Below are 13,286 nucleotides of genomic sequence, written 5' to 3'. Positions count from 1 at the left end.
CGTGTGAGGATGGGTCACTAAACCTTGACGTACACCACAATATATATTTATATTTACACACCAAGCACAATATTGACCCCGGTGTTCAGGTCGGCGTCCCGGACGTCGATCTTCTCCGTCAGCAACAACTGGACGCGCGGAGCGACGCAGCACACGGACACCACGTCCAACGCTGACCTGACAGTTTCTGCCCTGAAATAGATATTTATTTATTTTTTTAAGTAAGGGGAACCTGATCTGACGACCTCGGTGGCGCAGTGTTAAAGTGCTTGCCTCTGACCCGAGAGGTCCCGGGTTCGATCCCCGGTCGGGTCGTGATGGAAAATGATCTTTCTCTGATTGCCCCACACAGTTTAAGTTAGCCCCAAAGTTAGAGACTTGTGTTATGGGATACTAACTCAACGATACTATATTTTATAACAAATACATATATAGATAAACATCCAAGACCCGGGCCGAATTATAATAATGTACAGAGAGAGAATATATAATTATAATAAATACTACTCGATTTAAAATTGTTTTTGAATAAATCATTTTCTTTGGAATATACCTGCCGTTCAAGTGGGCGACTCCCACGACCTGAAGAAGTAACACCATTCCACCCATCTCTCTCTCATCTACGCGTGTTAGGTTTCATTCGGAGCTGTGACACCAATTTTCATTATAACCTTCCTTTTAATGAAAAGGAACCACTTTACCTGTGTGGGTGAATCGTACAAGCAATCTTAACCTTAGAGCTCTCTCTATCACCTAAGAGTTTTCCTCAGCCACTGAGCGTCGGAGCCCAAGATTCGATTTCCTACTTTTCCGTCTCCACTTCGCACGGTCGTTTAACGCTCATGTGAGCGTAATCCCAGTTTCTTCCTCAGCCGTTAAGCGTCGGAACCCAGAGTCCACACGGTGGCACCTTAGAGCTATTATACATTGTATTAACTAGTTTTTTATCGTACCTGCCGTTAAAGTTCCACTCGTAAGCGAGCCCAACGACCTGAAGCAGCAACGCCATTCCACCCAGCTCCATCAGCTCGTCCACGGGGGCCCAGGGTGACCACGCGACGCTCTGCAGCAGTTCTATTTGTTCCTGTATCTCTTCAGGGGACGATTCCGACGCCTGGAACGAAACGTGTGGTGACCGCGAACAGTATATGGAGAATAGGGTAATGTGACTAACGTCAGTGCACAGAAATTTCATTGCAACTGTGCACAATTACTGTGTGTGATTATATCATTTTCCGCTAGTAGCTGAGTACTGTTAGTTGATTTGAATTCACTGAAGTTGACGGAGTAGATGTAAGGGCTGAGCCGCGTACCTCACTCGTTTGCATTCCGCCGCGCGTAGAAGTCGCCTCGCATAAAACGCAATTTTATATACATATACTGACATAGTGATCGATTGTTTTTAACATTAAGAAAAAGTATCTGAATTGACTTTGAATTTTCTATGCGAATATTAAATGTAGCGGGCTGTACTATGCACCGCAGACTGGAGGATCCTAATGCCGTTACAATAAGGGCGAAATTGGAGTGAATTATTGCATGATGTGCGCTGTTCACTGTACTTTACCTTGTAAGGCGGTGGTTCTGGTACGTTATCGCCTTGTAGCCTTGCGACCAGCGCTGCACGTAACCTCAAGTGTGCTTCTAGGTACCTACGAAGAAGTGATAAATTATTATTTCATTTTGTCGATAATTGTCGGTTAAACCCAAAATTAAATTAAAATTATTCGTTCCCCACCAGGCCAAACGAGGCAACAGTGTAAGAAAGAGAGAAAACATAGTGTGTCCCTTGTCACGCGCGTGTTGGAATCAACCAGGTCAATCTTAGAGGTGTTAACGCTCACATTATGTAGATATAGCTTTACTAACCAGTTCAGTAAATACCAAAAAGCCTACCACGAAACATTCGAACTCGTAGCGTAACGTTACTAACGTCCACATGCTATCTCTTTTTCCCATATCGTGTACGCATCGTGTGAAAAAAAGAGAGAACGTGTGGACGCAATTACGTGCTACGTGTTTAATGTTTCATGGTAGCCCAGTTTCGAGCTATGATACAAGATTTAACAAAAAATATTTTAAAAAATTTACATACCTTTTAAGCGCAACACACACGTGCCTCACGATCTGCCTGGCGGCGCACGTCTCGTCCTCCGAGACCGGCAGCTCTTCGTCCCCCGACCCGAGGATAGGTAACGTTGATATCACGTTGTACAGTTTGCGAAGACCGTCCTGCCGATATTTTGATGTTACAGCGTTATTATTACCAAATCTGTTATATCGCTCCTAACCAAAATCGCTTCCGTTCATGACTCACGCTACTTAGTAGTAGTTGTAAATACGACAAAACAATTGGTAACCAAAACATTAAATTATAATTACTCTCGACAAAGTGATAAGGTGATACATACCTGCACACTAGCGCCATATATATACGCGAAAACTATTACATTACAGTTTTGCATTACACAATGTAGTCACAGTCCAAAAACGGTGGCCACCAAAAATCTTCATAGTAGACTGTGACTACATTGTGTAATGGAAAACTATAATACTTTGCAATAAATTCCTTTATCTAGCGTTGAATAATTTGAAATGATAGATTCGCTAATAAACAAAAGAAATTGGTAAGAATGTGATGGTGGCGCTAGTGTGCAGTTACGTGTCACCTTAACTTTGTCGAGAGTAATTATAATTTAATGTCTTGATTACCAATTGTTTTGTCGTATTTACAACTACTACTGAGTAGCGTGAGTCATGAACGGAAGCGATTTTGGTTAGGAGCGATATAACAGATTTGCTACATGGATAGAAACCCATACAACCTGGAATAACACATACTGTTTATCCCGAAATTCCCACGGGAGCGAAACCCCGGGGCGCTGCTAGTAGTACATATATAAAGTTGTTGAAGTTCAGTCAGTCTCACCTGGTTGTCGAACTCCTCAAGTATGACCCTGAACTGGAAGGAGAGTCCAAAAAACATGGTCGCGTGACACCGGCCCGAATCGTGAGAACATTCCAGAAGCCACAGCGCGTATCTGAGGACATCTTACACTCTTGTCATGTTGCACGTCATTGCACTCTATGCGGCGGGAATAGAGGCGAATTTGCAATGGAAACCAAACGAATATCATAAATGCGAAAGTAAATTTGTTTGTTAAATCTCAACCAATCGTCTTGAGATTTTGCATACATGTAGTTTGAAGTGGGGAGAAGCACATAGGGTACTCGGAAATTTCATCCCGGAAAAATGGCTGTTCCCGTAGGAAAATCATGCGGGCGGGCAAAAGCTATAATAAGCATTCGTGTTTATCTTATTTCAATTGTCTATTCCTTTTTCTTTACTTAAGTAAGTATAGCAGCGACTGTAGCTATACGAGTATTTGTACACCTTTCTATGGTAAGGTAAAATTTTAAAACACAACATGTGTTTCAATTTACACGTCACCACGGACCTTTGTAGCAAGATCCGAAACGTCTGGGAAATAAAAAAAGGTATGTACACGTATAATACCTATCGTTTAATATATCTTTATATTATTATAAATCCCAGCGTGTCCATAACATACTTACTTGACTAGATCGGCGAGCGTGCGCCTTGGCAACAGACAGACGCGCCACATAGCGTCCTCGCAGTACGCCAGGTAGTACAGGCAGATAGACACGCCGGTCGCCGCCACTGACGGACGAGGCACGTCCAGGAATTTCTATTTAAAATTAAAAATCGTTTACAAAACCACCATTCCAAATGGGCAATCGATGAAAAATTTCAATGGGCTCGTATATTTTCCTGTTGAAAGTAATAACATTATATTAGGGCCTCACATATGAAATTGGCGTTTTGTTGTACTGGCCACTTTAATCACAAATTTCTCCTCTTCGGTTAGGAATTTAAAATTCAAATTTAAACAGCTATTTACAAATGTATTTGTGTTTCGTTAACCTCCATTCATTTGTTTTTTATTTTTCTTCTGATTTTTCTGTTTGTACGAGTACGAGTTCCACCGTGGCACCAGTGCTGCGGATACGGCTCGAAGGGTTAATGATGTGTATGGCGGTCGTGTCGCAAAAGAAAACACAGTGCGTTTTTGGTTCCAACATTTTCGTTCTGGAAATTTCGACCCGCAGAAGAAGCCCTGTGGACGGCCGGAGACCCTAGTTGATAACGAAGAATTGAAGGCTATTGTGGAAGCGGATCCATCGCAAACCACGTCCGAGTTAGCTTCAGGCTTCGGTGTTAGTGATAAAACTATTTTAATCCACTTGAAGCAAATTGGGAAGATTAAGAAACTTGAAAGGTGGGTACCTCACTATTTGAGTGAAGCAAACCGGCAAACGCGTGTCGACTGCTGCGTTACATTACTTAACCGGCACAATAATGAACGGTTTCTAAATCAAATCATTACCTGTGATGAAAAGTGGATTCTCTGCTCCAACAGATTACCATTTTTTTCGAAATTTGGATGACTTCTTCCAAGGGAAAAATTTCAACTCCGATAGGGCAGTCCGAACTGCCTTCAAAGATTTTATTGATTCCCGTCCGAATGGTTTTTGTGGTAAAGGGATCAATGAACTACCTATGATCTCATAATTCTCTTAATTATAATATATTTATTTAATCAAAGTAAGAACGTTCTTAATTTGATAATAATGGTTCTTACTTTGATTAAATAAATATATTATATTAAAAAATATTCGACATTTTGTTCCTCCTATACCAAACGCCAATTTCATATGCAAGGACCTAATATAATGACAGGAAAACACAATTCAGAATTTTCTGTACTTGTTGGCTGTACAGAAAATTCTGAAAATTTTAACTCTTGCACTCCATTTTGCCAGATTATTGCAGATATAAAAAGTTCGTCATTAGTCCATACAATAAAAGAAAACTACTGTCAATGTCCGTGTCAAATCACAACCTAAACCCATCGAATTTCAAGATTGAGAACTAATTTTCATTGATTGCCCATTACCAGTTTTGACAATTAAATGAGTATGATAATATTTTTTCACGTTACAGATAAGATTTCCAGCCAAATTCTGATTGATTTCAATATAGTATTGAGATCTTATGCAACTACGCACGATATTACATTTATTTTTATTGGCCCACGAAAGTCGCATATAGAATAATTTTAAAACGAATACTCACCTGCAAACCGCCCATATTAATGAAATCTATAGAAAACTTCTTGTGGCACAACAACGCGGCTAAGTACTTGAGCGCTTCGAACGCGAGCCTCGAGTCCCTGGACTCTCGGACGTTGAGGTAGCCCAGGATTAGACCCAGGGCGTTTTGTTCGAACACGTGTGAGAGGAACTGTTGATAAACATCAATTTTAGATTTTGTGACCGAATGCGGAAACAGTGTTCGTTTGATGTGACGGGGCTCCGACGGCTAAACGGCTGAGGAAGAAACTAAAACGCTCACATGAAATGACGCCTTAGCACCTGGACCAGTTTGATCATTACTACATTGAGTAATTACTAGTTAAATCTATGGTGGAATATCAGGCAGTTTAGATGTGATGTACAGTTAAATGCGGAGGAGGATAATTACATTAAACACTCGATGGCCATGATAAATGACAAATTTTCTCCATTAAGCGAGAAGAGACATTTTGCGAAAAATATATTATTTACGACATAGATTATTAGCAATACATAGACAAATAAAATTTTTGAGATGATCGAGCTGGTACTCACCTCTTGGTACTCACCCATGGGCGTCAAGTACCTTAGTATGAGCATCTGTTTGGTCGCGTCCGTAGGCGGGTGAATTTGTATATTACCTGCATAGGATTTTGGATATATTTACAATTATCGTACAAAACGAAAAATATATATTTATATACTACGTAATAACACAGTTGTAAAGTTTGAAGCGTTCGTGGCCCAGTGGTGGCCGTGGCCCTTCCGTTAAGACCTTCCGTCTGTGATCTAAAGGTCCCAGGTTCGAATTCTATGACACATGAGTTTGTATACCAATCTAAATCATGCATAGTAGTTTTCATCGACCACCACTTGCTTCCGGCGAAGGAAAACATCGTGAGGAAACCTGCACACTGGTTGACAGTTTAGTTCGCTGGTGTGTATTCGACTATTAAGCACTAGACGGCGGTAGGGCTAGCATAGCGGCTTTTTGCATCGGGTATTATACATAAAATGGTAAACAGAATTATTATTTTAAAGTAAAATATAGTAAAACTAATACTTATCTATGTTAACATTTTAAAAAATTGTTACGACATCGCGGCCGCGGCTCACGAAACTCGAGACAGTCCGAGAACAAATCGTCGTGTTAGTGTTAAATATATGTATATACATATAACACGACACGACTATATATATATATATATATATGTATATACCTATGACATAGGTCTCCATCTCGGCCCAGCTGGAGTTGGACTCGGTCTCGTGCGGCGCCGGCGCGGGCCGCGCGCGCCGCGCCGGCGGCGACATCAGCCCCGGCAGCGGCGACAGCTCCACGCCCGCTGACGTCATATATATATGTCTAGTATCAAACATTGCCGCTTCCCGCTGTCTGTCCCTATTTATGCTTGTCCTATATATCCTAACTGATATTAGTTATAAATGCGTAAAGTAAGTTTGTTGCCTCTTCACGCTCTATCTACTCGGACAATGTTCTTGAAATAAATTTATGAAGAGAATAATATAATATTATGAGAAGAATATAATATTATTAAGAGAAAATATTTGTATTTTTGTTTGTAATGAGTAAACTCAAAAATTAGTGTGCAGATTTTGATGAAATTTGGCACAGAGATAGACGAAATCTTCAGGAGTGACTTAGGCTACTTTTCTTTGGGTGGGCAAGCGGCTAGTTTTGCATACATGTAGTTTGAAGTATGGAGAAGGACATGACGTATCTTTCATCCCGGAAAATTAACGCGGGCGAAGCCGCGGGCAAAAGCTTTAAAACTACGGATTTTGATGAGAGTTTTTTATAGATAAAGTAATTCAGAGGAAGGTATGTATGTGTACAACATGCATAATATTGCATAGTTATTTATATAATACTCGGTGACCTTGGTGGTAAAGTCCTTGCCTCTGAACCGAGAGGTCCCGGGTTCGATCCCCGGTCGGGTCATGATGGAAAATGATCTTTTTCTGATTGGCCCTACAGTATGTATGTATACTGTGTGGCTGTATTTTAGGGCGGAACCACAGATACATACCGTTATAGTTTTTGACCGGCGTCTCGGGGTCGGACACGGGCGGCGTGTCATCAATTTCCATGTCTCCCCCTCCCCCACCCTCAACCTTCTCTCGATCTGAATATAAAGAAATTTATAAAAATATTACTTTGACTGTTTTTAGTTCATCTCAAATAAGGCTAATTAGGTTGACAAAAATGCTCTATTTTACCAAACATATAACATGTACGTTCACGAATACAAATGTGCAGAACAGCACACAAAAGACACCATAACAATCTATACTATTATTATAAAGAGGTAAGCGTTTGTGAGTTTGTATGTTTGAGGCGGGTCAACATCCGAAACTACCGAACCGATTTGAAAAATTCTTTCACAATTAGAAAGGTCTACTCTCCAAGATTGCTATAGGCTATCATTTTATCTCAAAATTCCCACGGGTGCGAAGCCCCGGGCAACATATAGTAATTAAACATTTTCAGTCAAAAATTCCCGGATAGTGATCCGGTTCAAAAGCTCTCGAGTCCCGGTCGTTGGTCCCGGTTATATTTGCAGTCGTTAAAACCCACCAATGGGCCCGCGTGGTGGGTCCACATTCGGTATCCATCCGTAAGAAAGGCCAGTGCCCCAACAGCGGGAACGTGTAAATGGCTGTTGATTGATGGTGATTATTACGTAGTATAAAACAAAGTCGCTTCCCGCTATCTGTCCCTATGTATGCTTAGATCTTTAAAACTACGCAACGAATTTTGATGCGGCTTTTTATTATAGATAGAGTGATTCAAGAGGTTAACGTGCGTAATAATTTAGCACCAGTGCGAAGCTGGGGCGGGGAGCCAGTATTGAAAAATATAAATAACCTTTTTTATCTGGTGTGGGTCCGTTGCTCTTCACGTCGCTCGTCCGCCGCTTGTCGAAGCGGGCGAAGTGTCGCGTTTGGTTCGGCGGGGTCACTGAACTTTGATTCACCTAAAAATAAAACATTAACACAATTATAATTAAATATAAACTTTTAAATTTGTTTATGACTGTTTACTGGGCTTCGACCGTCTGAATGCCATGTCTGGATTGTGATAGTTGAAATAAAATATTCATAGCGCATTTTAAACATACACAGCCCCATCTAGTGTTTTTATTGCAAAGTTTATTTTATTAGAATTTAGCGGCAACCAAAATAGGATACAGGTTTTTCGCAAATCCCACGGGAACAATCGCTTTTTTTTTCCGGATGAAAGATACTCTATGTCCTTCTCCACACTCTATATATGCGAAATTTCAATAAGATTGGTTGAGTAAATAACGCGTGAAGAAGTAACAAACAAACTTACTTTCGCATTTATAACATTACTTAGGATGTTAAAAACACAAATTCCATAAAATAAATAAGATGAATGAAAAAAAAACAAACTGATCCTTCACACATGTCTTGGTATATCGACGCTTGTATGCGCTTGTTACTCATAATAATACCATCCATTACAACGAAAAATTACTTGCTAGTGAACACGGTGGAACATTATTATGGTTGTGACGTACAGTCACGCGCGGATGAGGGGCACGACACCTTGCCGTACACATTATTACAAATTATAAGCCATCTAATTACAATAAATGTAATTGTTTCGAAATGTAATCAGAAATGGCGTACCTTTTCATCTTGTCCCTTATTTCTAAGTGCGTGTAGCCTCCGTAGCATTAGTGGTACCAGCATTGCGTTTAAATCTCTGAAACAAGGCAATACTTTATTTAAATTACTAGCTGCGCCCCGGGGCTTCGCTCCCGTGGGAATTTCTGGATAAAAGTACTCTATGCGTTATTCCAGGATATTTTCTACCCGTGTACCAAATTTCATAACAATCGATCCAGTAGATAATGCGTGAAGGGGTAAACCAACAAACTTACTTTCACATTTATGAAATTAGGATGCAAAAAATATATAGTCGGCCTCTGTGGCCCCGGGTTCGATCCCCGGTCAGGTCAACATGGAAAATGATCTTTTTCAGATTGACCAGGGTCTTTGATGTTTATCTATATATGTATATGTTATAGAATATAGTATCGTCGAGTTAGTATCCCGTAACACAAGTCTCGAACTTACTTTGGTGCTAGCTCAATCTGTATGATCTCTTTCCATATATTTAATTGAAAAAAAAATAGATAGTTTATGCTTTTTTAGCATAAAATAAACTATCTATTCTATGGTGATCTAAACGCCTGTGAACCGAAAGGTCCCAGGTTCGAATCATATTCGTGCCACATCAATTTTTATACCAATCTGACTCATGTATAGTAGTTTTCATTATCGACCATCACTTGCTTCCGGTGAAGGAAAACATCGTGAGGAAACCTGCACACTGGTTGATTCTTATTAATTTGTGTGTGAAATGGAGAAGGCAATGGCAAACCACTCCAAGAAAGTCGCATATGCGTTTCATTCCATTTCATGAACAGGACCCTCAAGCCCATTCTAAATGCTTACTTTTTCATTATTTCATTACGAACTTGTTCATTCATTCATTCGTTCATTATCTGTTGAGGTAACAATGTTTTTTGAAGCGCTTTGTCCAGCTATTACGCTATACGTTTGTGGTCGCGTCTTGTTATTTCTTGATGAAGGAATCATTTCCAAATTCAATTAATTCTATTTTTATAAAGAGGTAAGCGTTTGTGAGTTTGTGACTTTGTGAGATTGTATGTTTGAGGCGAGAAATCACCAAAACCACCGAACCAATTTAAAAAATTCTTCCACCATTAGAATGGTACATTATCCGAGACTGCTATAGGCTATATTTATCTCAAAATTCCCGCGGGAGCGAAACCCCGGGCAACATCTACATCATTCATAAAATTGACATTACCACAGTACATATTAATTATTTTAAAGTCAGATAGTAAAACTAATCATTGATGGAAGTTTGAAAAATTGTAATGACAGCGCATGCGCATCGGTCGACACGCTCTGAGAAGCACACAATGAGATGCTAAGAGAGACACGAGCTTCACCTGAAGTTGGTGGCTATCTCCTGGACCTCCATGGCCGCGGCCAGCAGCCCGGTCGCGTAGCACTGCAGCGGCTCCGGGGACTTCGTGGCCCAGTTCACCAGCCGCTGGATCAGAGCCTCGTTGTCCTACACCAGTGACCAAGATAACTAGGGTGTATGATACGAAACTTACTTTCGCATTTATAATATTAGTTGGGATTATTTTATTTATGTGTGGTCGACGGCCGTCCAAATCAAAAGAGTAGAACATTATAAGTTATACAATTAAACCTTCCTAAGGAACCACAAAATCTATTGGTGAAAACCGCATAAAAATCCGTGCAGTAGTGAGTTTATCGCGAATAGACAGACATACGCGGCAGGACTTATTTTATTTATATCGATAAACCAGTTACCTGGAAGACTACGCTCATCTCAAGGCCGGGCATGAGGTCAAGCGTGAGTCGGCACGCGCACACATTCAGCTTGTGCACATCCCGCCCTGTTATGTTTTGTCTCGAGTAGTATGTGTCGCGGACGTAATCGTTCACCAACTGAAATGCATTTAAATCAATGTTATTTATTTACTGTAAAATATTTTATTGAACGGGAATATTATTTACATATTTATTTCACCTATAAAACCTTTGACGATGTCAGTGGCGCAGTGGTAAAGTTCTTGCCACTGAACCGAGAGGTCCCGGGATCGATCCCCAGTCGGTTCATGATGGAAAATGATATTTTTCTGATTGGCCCGGGTCTTGGATGTTTATCTATATATGTATTTGTTATAAAATATAGTATCGTTGAGTTAGTATCCCATAACACAAGTCTCAAACTTACTTTGGGGCTAGCCCAATCTGTGTGATTTGTCGTAATATAGTTATTTATTTATACTTAAAACTTACAAATTAGATATTTACAAAAATGATGGTAAGGTAGTTTTTACAAATTTGAGCCCTTTGGGGTTGAGAAATTGGGGCCGCGGGAGCCTTCGGCCCATAAATCAATTGACGCCATCACCAAAAAATTATAAAATACGTATTATGTATAGTGTATACCAGATCTCTGGTCACCAGTCACCTCTATAATTTGTATTATTATCTCGCCCAAGAGAATCAGCACAATTTTTTTTTAAGTATATCTTAGGTGACACTGGTCAATTAGATTTTTTTTTCTCATGGAATATAATTTTAAATTAAGCTTAAAACAATAATAAATTAATTGTAGCAGGTAAATTTTTCAAACCTTAGTCATAAAGTTGTCTTTCTTGAACATAACTTTGAGTGCATGTCCGAGAGCGCACTCAGGATCAGTGCGAGATGGGTGTCTCTCGTCAAACGGGTCTGGATCTTTCTTCATAAAATTTTCTGTTTCTGCTTCTATTATCTCCGCTATCCTGGAAGAGGATATACATTTTTTTTGTTAATTTCAATTGTACGATATGTAAAACATGTGGTGTTTAATTTCCAGTTAGAATATATCTAATCTGCGACCTTCTTTGTAAATTTCAAAGTGTCTAAGGGATCCTGAAGAATCAAGGCACAATGCAGAAACTATCGTCTTCGTCTTCTAGCAAGTACCAGATAGGTTCAGTCCTCCCAATCTACATTTCAACCAGGCGACAGTTTCATACCACAGCCGAATTTCAAAACATAAATTTACTTTTTACGTAGACCTTGGGCTTCGGGACATAATAACCAAGAAAAAAGAAACATGAGAGGTTGCAAGCGAAACGTTAAATGAATTATTTAGAGTTATGAACTTGTTTACCTTTAGAGCAAACACATCTTGTATGTGCTTTGTTCAAGTTCTCGATTTGTAATAAGTTGAGTTGGGATTTATATTAATCTCCTATAACATGTGTTTACCCCTGCATGAACAAGACTATCTTTGTGTCATTTAAAATAACGAAAAATATGCATTTATATTTTTCAAGATTCATAATTATGGAAATACCAGTTATATTTACATTTTTTTTATTGTAAAAGAAATTCCAGGTATGTGACTAATACTTAGGTAAAGGTAGGCGTCTCAGTGTCGACACATTACGCAATATTAATTGATACAATGTTTTAAGAATTACTCTAACAAAAGTTAACTTCATAATGTGCATTTAGACATGTTAAAAAAACAACCATAGACAGCACTAACCTGGTCAAAGTTGGGATAGGATCGTAGCTTGGCGAGGTATGCTGCTCCTCCCATTGTCGCAGCAGCTCAGTTACCTCCTGGGCTGGCGCTGAATCCATTTAAAATCCAATTTTAAACACTAATATGTATAATTATAACCTCAAAACTGATGTCACCGATCACACTATGATCACACTACATTCACTTGTGGAGAAGCTATTGTATGAGCTATTTATAAAATCTATGCATAGCTGTACATGACACTGTACAGTAGTTTCTATAAAATTAAATTATCAACATTAGTTATACACCTAAATTCATTACGAATTACGAAGAATATTCTTTTAGTGTTTCTATTCTATTGTATTGTTGTCTTGTTCGCACGCACGGGGCCGCGCCGCGCCTAGATGACGGAACCTACTACCAGACCAACCAAATTATTAAATAATTTGCATTCGGCATTCCCCGTCATTAATAAAAAAATAGCTAAAGTAAGTTTTACACTCTATAATATTTGAATTTCACAGAAAGTTACAAAATACACATTAGCTTAAAGTATGCTTCAACTTTGTTGTAACGGGAACAGTTCATAAATTTATAAAATAAAAATACATAGTTCAAATATTTTATTTATCTTTTAACTAATTATATAAGAAATTAAGAATATGATTAGTTTTTCAATTAAATTTTTATTGACATAAAGACTTATTAAAAATTAAATAATATAAATTGAATAAAACTACCTTAAATTATACTAATTATAGCTAAAAAATATATAGAATATTATTGATTATAGACTGAATAGCGTTTTACATTACTACAACACTAGTTAAGACACCTGGCAAATTTACATCAAAATATGACCACCAACTTGTCATGGTTTTTCATCAATACGCGTGATCTGGTAGTAGTAGTATCCACATTCTAAGAGTGGAGGGAGCCCATTTTGACATTGATTTTGACAGATCTGATTTGCTATTCTGTA

At 39.0% G+C, this 13,286-nt stretch overlaps 1 protein-coding gene across 1 annotated transcript in view; it reads right to left on the bottom strand.

Annotated features, from left to right (window-relative positions):
- The window catches only part of mahj (mahjong), a 30,547-nt gene extending 17,855 nt beyond the window's left edge, over nucleotides 1-12,692 (bottom strand). Inside the window, exons 1-16 of the mRNA XM_053767295.1 lie at nucleotides 12,323-12,692; nucleotides 11,417-11,567; nucleotides 10,585-10,722; nucleotides 10,191-10,315; nucleotides 8,836-8,911; nucleotides 8,048-8,156; nucleotides 7,209-7,304; nucleotides 6,378-6,503; nucleotides 5,713-5,798; nucleotides 5,159-5,326; nucleotides 3,577-3,710; nucleotides 2,930-3,041; nucleotides 2,096-2,232; nucleotides 1,568-1,652; nucleotides 954-1,114; nucleotides 62-192 (exon numbers count right to left, since the gene is read on the bottom strand). Of these exons, the coding sequence (XP_053623270.1) occupies nucleotides 62-192; nucleotides 954-1,114; nucleotides 1,568-1,652; nucleotides 2,096-2,232; nucleotides 2,930-3,041; nucleotides 3,577-3,710; nucleotides 5,159-5,326; nucleotides 5,713-5,798; nucleotides 6,378-6,503; nucleotides 7,209-7,304; nucleotides 8,048-8,156; nucleotides 8,836-8,911; nucleotides 10,191-10,315; nucleotides 10,585-10,722; nucleotides 11,417-11,567; nucleotides 12,323-12,420 (1,933 nt within the window). The 5' untranslated portion in view covers nucleotides 12,421-12,692. The remainder of the gene's footprint in view (nucleotides 1-61; nucleotides 193-953; nucleotides 1,115-1,567; nucleotides 1,653-2,095; nucleotides 2,233-2,929; nucleotides 3,042-3,576; nucleotides 3,711-5,158; nucleotides 5,327-5,712; nucleotides 5,799-6,377; nucleotides 6,504-7,208; nucleotides 7,305-8,047; nucleotides 8,157-8,835; nucleotides 8,912-10,190; nucleotides 10,316-10,584; nucleotides 10,723-11,416; nucleotides 11,568-12,322) is intronic.
- Nucleotides 12,693-13,286: the final 594 nt, after the last annotated feature.

The sequence above is a fragment of the Plodia interpunctella genome, chromosome 30 (genome assembly GCF_027563975.2).
Source record: "Plodia interpunctella isolate USDA-ARS_2022_Savannah chromosome 30, ilPloInte3.2, whole genome shotgun sequence".
In the NCBI taxonomy this organism is placed as follows: domain Eukaryota; kingdom Metazoa; phylum Arthropoda; class Insecta; order Lepidoptera; family Pyralidae; genus Plodia; species Plodia interpunctella.
Note: the sequence above shows the minus strand (reverse complement) of the source record. Positions and strands in the feature narration are given on the sequence as shown.